Here is a 13,334-nt window from a genome sequence, read left to right on the forward strand (position 1 = left end):
TGACTGCAGCACTACATTCTGCACCCTGTCCTTTCCTTCTCTATGCATAGTATGCTTTGTCTGTATAGTATGCAAAAAGCAATACTTTTCACTATCCCAATACATGTGGCAATAATAAATCAAATCAAATGCATTTAAAGTGATCAGTAGAAGTATTAGAGAAGGCATGAGGAAAGTCTACTTCACTCGGGGTGGTGGGCATCTGGCATCCGCTGCCTAAATTGGTGATTGAGACTGAAATGCTTAACTCCTTTAGAAGTTACTTGGATCTGCACCTGAAGTGCAGTAACTTGTGGGGCTGGGACCAGGTGCTGGAAAGTGGGGTTCTTTGCCAGAGTAGGCATAATAGACTGAGTGACCTCTTTCTTTGCTGCAACTTTTCTCAATTTAGTCTTTGGAAATGGAGCTTAACAAGTGGTTGAAGTGTGTGACAATTTTGCACATAGTAACCATAATATGGTTAGATTTAGCATAATAATGGAAAAGGATAAAGATGGGTAAAAGCTCTAAATTGGAGAAAGACAAATTTTACGAAGTTGAGTAGTGATCTGATGGAAGTGGACTGGTTACAGGTACTGAAAGGGGAATTAATGACACCAGTGGGAGGCATAAAAAAGTAAGATTTTATAGGCACAATGCAACCTGTTCCCACAAAGAAAAAGGGTACAATGCTAAATCTAGAGCCCCTTTTTCTGATGAAGTGGTAAGATAAAGTAAAAAAGAAAGCTTATAACAATCACAAAAAATGAGAAAACCTAGCGGAGTCCAGAAAATACAAGGTTAAGTAAAAGCAAGGAGAGGATATGAAAATAGTATTGGCAGATAAAATCAAATAAAACCCAATGATATTTTATCATTTAGTTTACAGTCAAGTGAACAACTAGAGGTTATTGGCGATATACAAGAAAACTTCTGTGCTGATGCAGAAGATGTGGACCAGTTTCTTACTGAGCACTTCATCCCTCACCTTTGTGAGGACAGAGACAATATAAACATTCTAGTTAATGAGGAGTGTGAAATATTAAATTTATTTTGGCAAGAAGAATATGAAGAGACAGTATAAAATAAAAGGAGAAGCTCCAAAGGAAGTTCAGGAACCGAGGGACCTCGATGTCTATGTGCATAAATCATTGAAGATGGCGGGGCATGCTGAGAGAGCAGTTAATAAAGCACATGGTATCTTAGGCTTTCTTAATAGGGACCGAGACTACATGAGCAAAGAGGCTTTGTTGAACTTGTATAAGACATCAGTCAGGCCTCAACTGGAGTACTGTATCCAGTTTGAAGAGCCACACTTGAAGGCTTCAACTGGAGTACTGTATCTTATTCTGAGTGCCATACAAGAGGAATGAAGGCATTGGAGAGAATACATAGAAGATTCACAAGGATGATTTCAGGGATAAAGAGCTGTAACTACGAGGATAGATCAGAGAGGTTGGGACTGTTTATCATGGAGAAAAGGCAGCTGAGGGGAGGCTTGATAAAGGTATTCAAGATCCCGAGGCATATGGACAGTGTAAATAGTGAGAAACTATTAGAGGGCACCAATGCAAAATAATTGGCAAAAGAGGTAAAAGTAATGTACAGAATTTTTTTTCACTGAGCCTGGTTGGAGTCTGGAACCAACTTCCTGAGGGTGGTGGAGGCAGATTTATCAAGGTATGTAAAAAGCATTGCTATCCGAAAAAAGACAATGTGCAGCATTACGAGGATGAGGCAGGGGATTGGGACAAGGTAGAATGCTGTTTGAGGGTGAGTTCAAACTCAATGGGCCAAATGGCCGCCTCCTGGCACTTATTCTGTGACATAGTAAGCGTACTGAAGGAATGATATCCTTAAAGGTGATAAATCACCAGGGCTGGACTGGTTGTATACCAGGCTGTTAAAGGAAACCAGGGAGAAAATAGCAGATGCCCTGAGGTTTTCCTCACCTAGATACAGATAAAGTATCAGAGGACTGAAGATCTGTGAACACCAAACCATTCTTTAAATAGTGTGAGGGATAGACCATATAATTATAAGACCCGGTAGTGGACAATTTTTTTAAAAATTTGGAAATCTGAATTAAGAGCAAAAGGATAGTAAGGGATAAAATTGGCCCTCTTGAAGATCAGAGGACTTGGCTATTTATGGAACCAAAAGAAATGGGGGAGATACTAAATGGGTTTTTTGCATCTGTATTTACTAAGGAAACTGGCATGGAGTCTATGGAAATAAGGCAAACAAGTAGGGAGATCATGGAACCTATACAGATTAAAGGGGAGGAGATGCTTGCTATCTTGAGGCAAATCAGAGTAGATAAATCCCCAAGACCGGACAGGGTATTTCCTCAGACCTTGAAGGAGACTAGTGTTGAAATTGCAGGGGCCCTGGCAGATATATTTAAAATGTTGGTATCCATGGGTGAGGTGCCAGATGCTTGGAGGATAGCTCATGTTCCATTGTTTAAAAAAGGCTGAAAAAGTAATCCGGGAAATTTATAGGTCGGTAAGTTTGATGTTAGTAGTAAATTATTGGAAGGAGTACTAAGAGATAGGATCTACAAATATTTGGATAGACAATGACTTATTAGGAAGAGTCAACATGGCTTGGTGTGTGGTAGGTCATGTTTAACCAATATTAGAATTTTTTGAGGAGGTTACCAGGAAAATGGATGAAGGGAAGGCAGTGGATGTTGTCTGCATGGACTTCAGTAAGGCCTTTGACAAGGTCCCTCATGGGAGGTTAGTTAGGAAGGTTCAGTCGCTAGTTACACATGGAGAGGTAGTAAATTGGATTAGACATTGGCTCAATGGGAGAAGCCAGAGTGGTAGTGGAGGATTGCTTTTCTGAGTGGAGGCCTGTGACTAGTGGTGTGCCACAGAGATCATTGCTGGGTCCATTGTTGTTTGTCATCTATATCAATGATCTGGATGATGATGTGGTAAATTGGATCAGCAAATTTGCTGATGATACAAAGATTGGAGGTGTGGTGGACAGTGAGGAAGGTTTTCAAAGCTTGCAGAAGGATTTGGATCAGCTAGAAAAATGGGCTGAACAATGGCAGACGGAGTTTAATGCAGACAAGTGTGAGGTATTGCACTTTGGAAGGACAAACCAAGGTAGAACATACAAGGTAAATGGTAGGACACTGAAGAGTGCAGTAGAAAGGAGGGATCTGGGAATACGGATACATAATTCCCTAAAAGTGGCGTCACAGATAGGGTTGTAAAGAGTGTTTTTGGTACATTGACCTTTATAAATCAAAGTATTGAGTATAAGAGTTGGAATGTTATGGTGAAGTTGTGTAAGACATTGGTGAGGCCGAATTTAGAATATTGTGTGCCGTTTTGGTCACCTAATTACAGGAAGAATATTAATAAGGTTGAAAGAGTGCAGAGAAGGTTTACAAGGATATTGCCGGGACTTGGGAAACTGAGTTACAGAGAAAGGTTGAATAGGTTAGCACTTTATTCCCTGGAGCTTAGAAGAATGAGGGGAGATTTGATAGAGGTGTATAAAATTATGATGGGCATAGAGTGAATGCAAGCAGGCTTTTTCCACTGAGGCTAGGGGAGAAAAAAACCAGAGGACATGGGTGAAGGGGGAAAAGTTTAAAGGGAATATTGGAGGGGGGGGGGGGGGCCCTTCTTCACACAGGGTGGTGGGAGTGTGGAATAAGCTGCCAGATGAAGTGGTAAATGTGGGCTCACTTTTAACATTTAAGAAAAACTTGGACAGGTACATGGATGAGAGGGGTGTGGAGGGATATGTGCAGATCAGTGGGACGGGGCAGAAAAATGATTCGGCGCAGCCAAGAAGGGCCAACAGGCCTGTTTCTGTGCTGTAATATTCTATGGTTCTATGAAATATAAATGGAAAATGCTGGATAAACACAGGTCTGACCACATTGGTGGCATCAGTTAAATTATGTTTCTCTCTCCACAGATGCTGTCAGACATGCTGCATTTATTCTGCATTTTCTGTTTTTATTACCCTTTAAACCACTGCAGTCCATGTGGTGTAGATACACCCATAGTACTGTTAAGACAGATTTCCAAGATTTTGACCCAGTGACAGTGAAAGAACAGCAATATATTTCCAAGTCAAACGGGTGAGTGGTTTGAAAGGTTACTTTGAAGTGATGGTGTTCTCATGTATTTGCTACCTTTGTCCTTCCCAATGATAGTAATCATGGATAGGAAGGTGCTGTCTTAGCCTAAATCAGTTCCTGGCAGTGTATTTTGTAGATGGTATGCACTGCTGCCATTGTTCATCATTGGTGGAGGGGGTGAATGTTTGTGAATGAGGTACCAATCAAACAGGTTCTTTTGTCCTGGATGATATCAAACTTCGAGTGGTATCAGAGCTTCATTCATCCAGGCAAGTGGTGAGAATTCCATCACGCTCCTGAGTTGTACCTTTATAGGTGGTGGACAGGCTTTTGGGAGTCAGGAGATGAGTTATTCGCCACAGCATTCCTTGGCTGTAACTTGCTCTTGTTGCCACGATATTTATATGGCTAGCCCAGCCCAGTTTGTGGTGGATGGTAATCCCCAGATCCATCTTCACTGCAGCAAGAATGTGGCATGAATGGGCGGTAATATTGTGCCTCTTATGTTGAGAAGGGACATGAAGAGGGTAATAAAACGGGCAAAGACAAAAATGTAAGAATGGCGGTTAAATGATGATCTGACATTTTCTACCACCATGGAAATAGTAAGTTGGTAGTAAGAGGAGGGGATGTGGCCTATTGGGGACAAAGAGAGTGCTATGTGCTTAGCAAGTCAAGGCTGAAAAATTTGATGAATAACCTGTATCCATGAGGAAGAGGATGCTGACACAATACTGGCAGCATTTGAAATGGTGGACATAATAGAATAAAAATAAATAGATCTTCCTTTGATACAGGGAAGATGCCAAATGATTGGAATGCGGCAAATGTGACACCCTATTGAAGAAAGGATGTAAGGGCACTCTCAGTAACAACAAGCTGATCCATTTTTAATATCATTGCTTGGTGAAGTCTTAGAAATTGGGAAAATTAACAGGTTCTCGGTGAGGTTTGAGAACTGTGGAGAGTCAGTATGAATTTCATAGAATCATATCAGTGCAGAAGGAGGCCATTAGGACCATTTGAGTCTGCGCTGACAACAATCTCACACGTTCACCTTGTTCATCCCCCTGACATGGGCAATTTATCACACCCAATCAACTTAACCTACATTTCTTTGGACTGTGGAAGAAAACTGGAGCACCTGGCGGAAACCCATGCAGACATGGGGAGAACTCCACATAGTCATCTGAGACCAGAATTGAACGTACATCCCTGAACTGTAATGCAGCAGTGCTAACCACTGTGCCACCCTTTATAAGAGGCAGATAATGTTTGACTAATCAAATTGAATTGTTTGATGAAGGAACAGCAGGTTGAAGGGATTGCTGGAGGGATGGACTTGAAGAACTTCATTAAAGGCTCGTTAACAAAATTCAATTTAATTGAATAGTCAGTGCTGGTTTGAATGAGAAGTTGTCTTAAAGACAAGTTGTGGTAAGTGGGTGTTTTTCAAATTTGTGAATGATGTTCAGTGACACAGCACAAGTTTCAGTGCTCACTCGGATCACTGCATTTCACATTGTCTAAAGCTGATTTGGTTATTGCAATAAATGGTAAAATTTCAAAATTTGCTGATGATATCAGATTTGGAAGCCTGTTAATTGGTGTCTGACAATTGTTGAGGACTATAGCAATCAACTGGGAAGTGTCCTCCAGGCAGTATCAAGCTGTTTGGAAAAGTGTTTTGCAGACAGCTTTGCAGTGAAGCAGTATGGAAAGAGTGTCTTGCAGTCAGCATTACAGTGCAGCTGTCCAGAAACCTGCTGACTGGTGAGTAGAAACTGGTAAGTATCTATTCTACCATTTGATATTGATGTTATAGTAAAAATACAGGTAAAGTCTGTTGTTAGAGTCAGCATTTGGAGTAGAAGATCTTCAGTGTTATGAATATACTTGAAAGTAGTGAGGGGAATGATTTAAGGGAAGTTATGGCAGGACAGCTTGACCCTGTGAAATGCTCCTCCTGTGCTGTGAAGGAGATGAGGGACACACTTTCTATATGCAGAATGAACCTGTATGCAGGAAGTATCTCCAGCTGCAGCTACTATAAGTCAGTGTATTGGAACAGGAGCAGCAGCTGGAGCCACTCTGGAGTACCTGTGAGGCTGAGATTTTCGTGGCATGTTTAGAGAGATGATCACATCCTGGGCTAAGTCTGAACAAACAAATGGAATGGGTGACTACCTGGCAGCATAGAGGTAGACAGGTAGTGCAGAAATCCAGTAGGGCCATACCCCTTTCAAACATATGCTGCTTTCTTTAGCCAATTAAACATTTATCTCAAGTACAGTGGTTCAAATAAAGACTACATGCAAGTGTACAATTTCTGCACATTGGCAATGTTCTGTGCTTAGTCTGCATGCATTCATTAATCTGAAAAATGCATAAATAACCAATTCTGAGAAAGCCGAGTGGCTTCCAGCATCTAACGGTGTGAAATTTCAAATCTGCACATGGCCAAACCTGGAGAATAAACTAAAACAGATCATCTCTAACTACAAGCAGTGAACTAAAAATACCTGAAAGACTTTAGAATAAAACTTAGTTGTTTTAAGCGTTTAAAGTGGCATGGAAATGAAGAGTGTGCGTGAATTATGTGTAAAGCTAATAATTTTTTTCTTGTCTCATTATATTAGAAAAAGAAAGAACAGCTTGAAAAATGGCAAGCAGACTGCTAGCTCAGGTAATCAGACATTTTGTTTAAGATTGTCATTAAATTTTGGTGAGCTTCTCTGACTGAGGAAAGTTACTAAAATAGATCATTTGCAAAAATATCACTACATAAAATTACTGCAAGAATTGTGTTGTTGGTAATCAGTAGATAAGTTTATTTTCTTGTGGGCTATTTCTTTTGGTGACTGAAGTTATGTGCTGTACAAACATGTGCAAAGTTCAACTTTATTGAGGTTGGAGTTAGAGAAAGGAGCAATGTTTTAATCAAATTTGTTGAACTAGAAAATATAATTGTAAATAGTGATGCAAAATTGTGTTAATAGTTAAATGCATTTTTCTATAAAGATGTTACCGAAGGTGGAAACTACAGATGTCCCAGGTGTGCATATTCTACCCCAATGATTGAACAGTTAAGGTCCCATTCACTCAAAGTACATGGAAGGTTTCTTATGCCAAAACTACGTGCTGCAGTCTCAGATGCTGAAAAGGCTGAAGGATATGTGTACCAAGCATTAAATGGTAGGACTGGCTATTAGCCTTTTTCTAGGGTAGAGGTTGTGCTGAGTAAGAAAGAGGCTGATTGTTTAAAATATTATAGAATCCCGATAATGCAGGAGGAGGCCATTTGGCCCATCAAGTACACAGCAACTCTCTGCCAGGATATTTTATCCAGACCCTATCCCTGTAACCCCACACATTTACCATGGCTAATCCATCTAACCTATGCATATTGGCCATGCTAAATTGCCTCTTAGTTTTCCAATCAACCTACTCTGCGCATCTTTAGAATGTGGGAGGAAACCGATGCATCCGGAGAGAGAATGTGCAAACTCCACAAAGATTGTCACCCAGGACTGGAATCAATCCTGGGTCCCTCGTGCTGTGAAGCAACCGTGCTAACCACTGTGCTTGAGGTGGCACGATGGCAATGAGATCAAGCCATGTTCCTGTTTTACTAGTTATAAAGGTACATGATTAACTTCAGTAGATCTAAGGAGATGGAATATCTGATATATTTGTGGATGTTGCCCATTATGATGTATAAATGTTAATAACTCCTATTGAATATTACATTTGTCTTGTTGTGCTTCATGTTTTGGATCCTCCCAGTTAGCTAGCCGTTGATGGTGAATTTGCTAGATTTGGCCGATTAATAATTTCCAGCTTTATATTGGCACTTCTGGATGAATTGTTTTAATTTATCACTCTTCTCACAGGTCCAATCCACAGAAAAGAAAATTGATAAATGTATCAATTTATCTTAATTTTTATTTCCATAGACTCCCTACTGTGCAGAAAGCCATTCAGCTGCATCAACTCCCTGAAAGAACATCTTGCCTATCCCCATAACCCCATACATTTATTCTGTAGTCCCAGAATCCTTCATCACCATCCCATCATGTGTTTGTCCCACCATTAGAGCTGATGCACCTGAGGTGCTGATGCTGTTCCACAGTAATGGGAAGTAGCCCTGGGAGTCCTAAACATTGACCTTGGCTCCAGTGAAATCTCATAACTTATGGGCAGAGAAACATCTGCTGAATATTACCTGCTGCTCTCTCTCAGATGCTTGAACCAATTCTGTTTTATGTTCAACACCATTCAGAGAAGTGGCAGGGATTAACTATTGTACTGTCCTTGTAAGACCAAGTTCTATCTTGACACCAAAGGAACCTACTGTTGTGTGGAAGATGAATTAAAATCAGTTATGGTATCTCAAAACTGGGCATCTGAGTCACTGCGTCATTAGCAGAATTATCTACCACCATAATTTGTAGCCTCAGGATTCATTCCTTTCGTCCCTCCATCAATGCATCATTCCTGGTTCAATAAAGAATGTAGTCAAATTGACTGCTGCTTTTGCTTATACACCAGAGACCACACTGCAAAAGTACTTCTTTTGTTGAAATGTGTATAATAAATACAAGCAATTTTGTTCTTCCTCACTGCCCCTTCAATCCAACATCTCATCTAAATTTTGAGTTTCTGTTCCTAGAAATTTAGTGAATAAATTTATAGTAGTGCTTTGTCATTTCAGAAACTGTCTTTCTGGAGTTTCCACACAGTGACTATCAGGAGGGTGCTGTTCCAACTTCTGATTCAGGAATGAAAGCCATACTGAAGCCTGCTAAAGCCCAGAACTACACGTGTGAATTCTGCAAGTTCACCACTTGCCAGTTTCAGAATGTGAAGAAGCATTATCGTAAAGTACATCGTGAAAACCTGTTCTTCGAGTGCAGAAAATGTTACTTCTTTAGTGGAAAGAAGTAAGTTACCTTAAAAGCTTCAGTGATCTATTGCTAGAATTTGCACTGGCATGATGGCGTTTTAAGCATTTAATTGTCCCTTAGTGTTACAATCCAGAAAAATGTTTGTTGACATGCGTTTTAAATTTTGGTAAAATGTACATTTTATTGGTTATCACTTGTAGCATTTCATTGGAAATGAATGTTGGATGAGGAAAGGTAATAGACAGGACTAAAAATGGTAAAGGTTATTCAAATTTTTTTAAATGAGTCGAAGGGATGGAATTCTAGCCAGCAAGATCATGACATGTTCGTTGTTTAAATAAGAAGCATATATTTTGAATGACAGGATAAATGTGCTACTCAAAAGGAAGCCCAGGAAATTGGATGGAAATTTGAGGGAAATAAATTTGCAGGGCTGCAGGATAAAGTGTGGGAACGGGAAAGATTGGATTATTCAACAATGAGCTGGTAAAGACTTGATGAGTCTAATGCCATCCTCCTGTGTCGTTATGACGTAGCCTGAAATTTCCATTTTTAACCTCAGAAATACAATAAGAGGTTTTGAATTAAACCCAACAATATTTTGTGGAAGTATTTATGTAGAACAAATTTAATAAAAAACAGAAGCCAACCATTGCACAGAAAGGAGGCTATTTAGCCCATTGCGTCTGTGCCATCTCTTTCCAAGTGCAATCCAGTTGGTCCTATTTCCTTGCTTTTTATCTCAAACTCAGTATTTATCCACACCTTATTTGAAAGCTATTTTACAATCTCTTTCCATCTATCAGGCAGTGCATTTCAAATCATCCTAACTTGTTGTGCACAAAGTCTTTTTCTCCTGTCACCTCTGTTTTTTTGACAAGGACTTTAAATCTGTGCCATCTGGTTGTCGGCCCTTTTTTGCCATTAGAAATGGTTTCACTTTATTTACTCTCTCTAAACCCTTGATGATAGAACAAAAAACAGCCTGGGCAACAGGCCCTTTGGCCCAACAAGCCCGCGCCGCCATTTTAACATTACCAGACCCCCCTCCACCCAAGACCCTTATCTATGCTTATGGCATTCCACATTGAGGGAAGACTAATTTAGGGACAATTTATTCCCTCCAGTCAGCCTAATAGCACATCTTTGGGGTGTGGGAGGAAACCTGAGCACCCGGAGAAAACCCACGCAAGCACGGGGAGAATGCACAAACTCCCACAGACACTGGCCCAAATCCATGTGTCTGCACAGCAAACAGTGATGGTCACTGAGCTGTCCTGTTGCCCAGCATCTGGTCCAGTTTAAGCGTACACTAACGACATGATGTACTAAGCTATTCTCGAACATCCAAGACCGGCCCTTGTACGACCCATTGTGTGTATGCCCCCCGTTGGACAACAAGGCGGACCGACTTAAAACCTGTGAATGATTTTGAATACATCTATCAAATCTTTGCTTCAAGGGGTACAATTCCTGCTTCCTTTCCTGATGAATTGTTTTTAAAGTTGCCCATGTCTTTCATGGACTTTGTACAAAGTATTTCAAATGTTTCCCAAATAGCTTCTGAAAAGATGGTGTGACATTAAATTTGAAGAAAATTGAAAACTCTATCTAATTTCCTACCTTACTAAAAGCATTGACTTTTGGTAGAATATAGAATTGGGGAAATAAGTAAAGTTGAATGTTCTTCATTGAGTTAACATGTATATAGGATGAGAACAATTATTATCTATAAGGGAAAATTATCTGGGACACTTGAGGAAGCTGTGCATTGAGTGAGCAGGTGATTGTTCCAACTTCTGTAGTACTAATACCCAAAGTTGTTTTGTGATTTTAGGCAGCAGTTCTTGCTGCCTCCCATGTCAAAAGAAGTTTTGTTTTGGGAGAAAGCTCATTTGAAAATGTATCAAATCAGGATCAATAATAGGATATCTTACTGTTGTGGTTATGGTTCTGCTTAGCAACTCCGAGTTTGTGACAATTTATGAAATTATGTAGATAAATCTAATAAATAATGGGTTAACAACCAGGGTGACACTACTGCCTCACCAGGGACCTGGGTTTGATTCCCAGCTTGGGTCACTGTTGCACGTTCTCCCCATGTCTGCATGGGTTTCCTCTGGGGCTCCAGTTTTCTCCCACAGTCACAGTGGTTAGGTGAATTGACCATGCTAAGTTGCCCTTAGTATCAGGGGGACTAGCTAAGGTAAAAGCATAGGGTTATGGGGATAGAGTCTGGGTGAGATTGTGGTCGGTCGATGGGCTGAGTGGCCGCCTCCTACACTGTAGGATTCTATGTGAATAAGAATTGCAATATGGAACTGGCTGATATAATTTTCTAGTCAGTTTATTGTAGGGTTTAGCTTTTGCTTTTCCCTTTTCTTTCTGAAGTCCCTGGGACCACATTGTTGCCTCAAATCAGTGATCTAAGAACTCCCTATCCAAAGCCATCCAAGTTGGCACCCTTCCATAGTATTGAAACTATACTGATCAAAGTTGGCATGTTACTATACATACAGTTCACTATGCTTCCACAGATGATGAGTCTGGGAAAGAGTGTGTAGAAAGTTTGAGCCATATTGAGATTAAAAAAAGGGATGTTGCTGTTCTTGAGAAACATTCAGCTAGACAAGTCCCCAGGGCCTGATGGGATATATGCCATAATACGCAAAGGAGGAATTGCGGGGGCCTTGAGAGAAATCTTTGTACCCTCACTGGCTACAAGAGGGGTCATGATGTGGAGATGTTGGTATTGGACTGGGGTAAGCACACAAGTCTCACAACACCAGGTTTAAGTCCAACAGGTTTATTTGGTAGCACTAGCTTTCAGAGCGTTGTTCCTTCTTCAGGTGACTGAAGAGTTGTGTTCACAAACACAGTCGACACAGACTCAGTTTACAAGATAATGGTTGGAATGCGAGTCTTTAAAGGTAATCAAGTCTTTACAGGTACAGACAATGCGAGTGGAAAAAGGGTTAAGCACAGGTTAAAGAGATGTGAATTGTCTCAAGCCAGGTCAGTTAGTGAGATTTTGCAAACCCAGGCAAGTCGTGGGATTACAGATAGTGTGACATGAACCCAAGATTCTGGTTGTGGCCGTCCTTGTGTGTGGAACTTGGCTCTCAGTTTGTGCTCAGCGATTCTGCATTGTGTGTCGTGAAGGCTGCCTTGGAGAAGGGCCTGTTTGTGTCTGTAATTTTTTTTGATCTTTGCCTTCAATGCAGTCAGCACTTTGATCTCCACAGCAATGCTCATGCCTGGTTTCACTCTGCGCTGTCTCAATGCATAAATTGCATCATCTCAAATAGTTTCTCTTGTTGTGCTTTATTGTAACCTTTGTTGTACCCTTAATCTAATCTTAGCCCTTGGTTTAGATGCTTTTGGGTGAAGTTACCAGAAAACATAGAGTCGGTTTTTATCTATTTATTGACAATACCCAACTCTGTTGCACCCCATTCTAGTGATCACAGTTGCCACTGTCACCAACTTTCTTTGTTTAAGATCTGGACTAGCCAAAACTTTCTCTGATGTCAGGGACTTGAAGCTCATATCCTGAAAGGGGGGAGAAGTGGAAACACTCACCACATTTCAAAAGTACATTGATGTCTATTTGAAGAAGTGTGACCTGCTATGTTACAGAGGTAGTGATGGAAGGTATGGATTGGGGTTGGTAGCTCCTCACTGCCTGGCAGGGACATAGTGGGCTGAACGGACTCTCCTATGTCATGAATTCTCTCTGATCTATGGTTCATGCATTTAGCTGGAGCTGGTTGACAAGCTATCGTCCTCAACTCTTACGAATACCTACATGTACTGACTCAGAATAGATTAGCAACTCAAAACTGCACAGGCCTGTGTGGAGTTTGCATGTTCTTTGCATGCCTGCTCTCTGGGTGTGCTGGTTCCTCCCACACTCTAGAGATGTGCAGGTTGGGTTGATTGGCCATGCTACATTGTCCTTTAGTGTCAGGGGGATTAGTAGGGTTTTTGAGGATAGGAGCTGGATCGGATTGTTGCCCTTGCAGCTTCATTAGTTGAGTAGCCTCCTTCTGCATTGTAGGTATTCTATGATTCTAACTCACCAAGGTTCCTTAGACAGCACCTTTCAGGCCCACAGTCATTACAATGATGGTGGCAACCCCACCATCTGGAGGCTCCCCTCCTAGACTCATCAACCTGACTTAGTGAAGCAATGGTGATAGATTTCTATCACTTGGTCAAAATTCTAGAATTCCCTTCTAACAGCGCTATGGGTGCACTTACATCTCAGGGATTACAATGGTTCATGAAGGCAGTTCACCTTTTAAAGGGCAACTGTTTTAAAAGGCAGCTAG

The 13,334-nt window shown here is 40.9% G+C and overlaps 1 protein-coding gene across 1 annotated transcript in view; it reads left to right on the forward strand.

Moving 5' to 3' along the window:
- The window catches only part of LOC145358788 (uncharacterized), a 68,203-nt gene that overhangs the window by 23,517 nt on the left and 31,352 nt on the right, over nt 1-13,334 (forward strand). Inside the window, exons 4-6 of the mRNA XM_080213075.1 lie at nt 6,733-6,779; nt 7,115-7,288; nt 8,808-9,036. Of these exons, the coding sequence (XP_080069201.1) occupies nt 6,733-6,779; nt 7,115-7,288; nt 8,808-9,036 (450 nt within the window). The remainder of the gene's footprint in view (nt 1-6,732; nt 6,780-7,114; nt 7,289-8,807; nt 9,037-13,334) is intronic.

The sequence above is a fragment of the Carcharhinus amblyrhynchos genome, chromosome 26, assembly GCF_965287045.1.
Source record: "Carcharhinus amblyrhynchos chromosome 26, sCarAmb.v2.hapA, whole genome shotgun sequence".
Taxonomy (NCBI): Eukaryota; Metazoa; Chordata; class Chondrichthyes; order Carcharhiniformes; family Carcharhinidae; genus Carcharhinus; species Carcharhinus amblyrhynchos.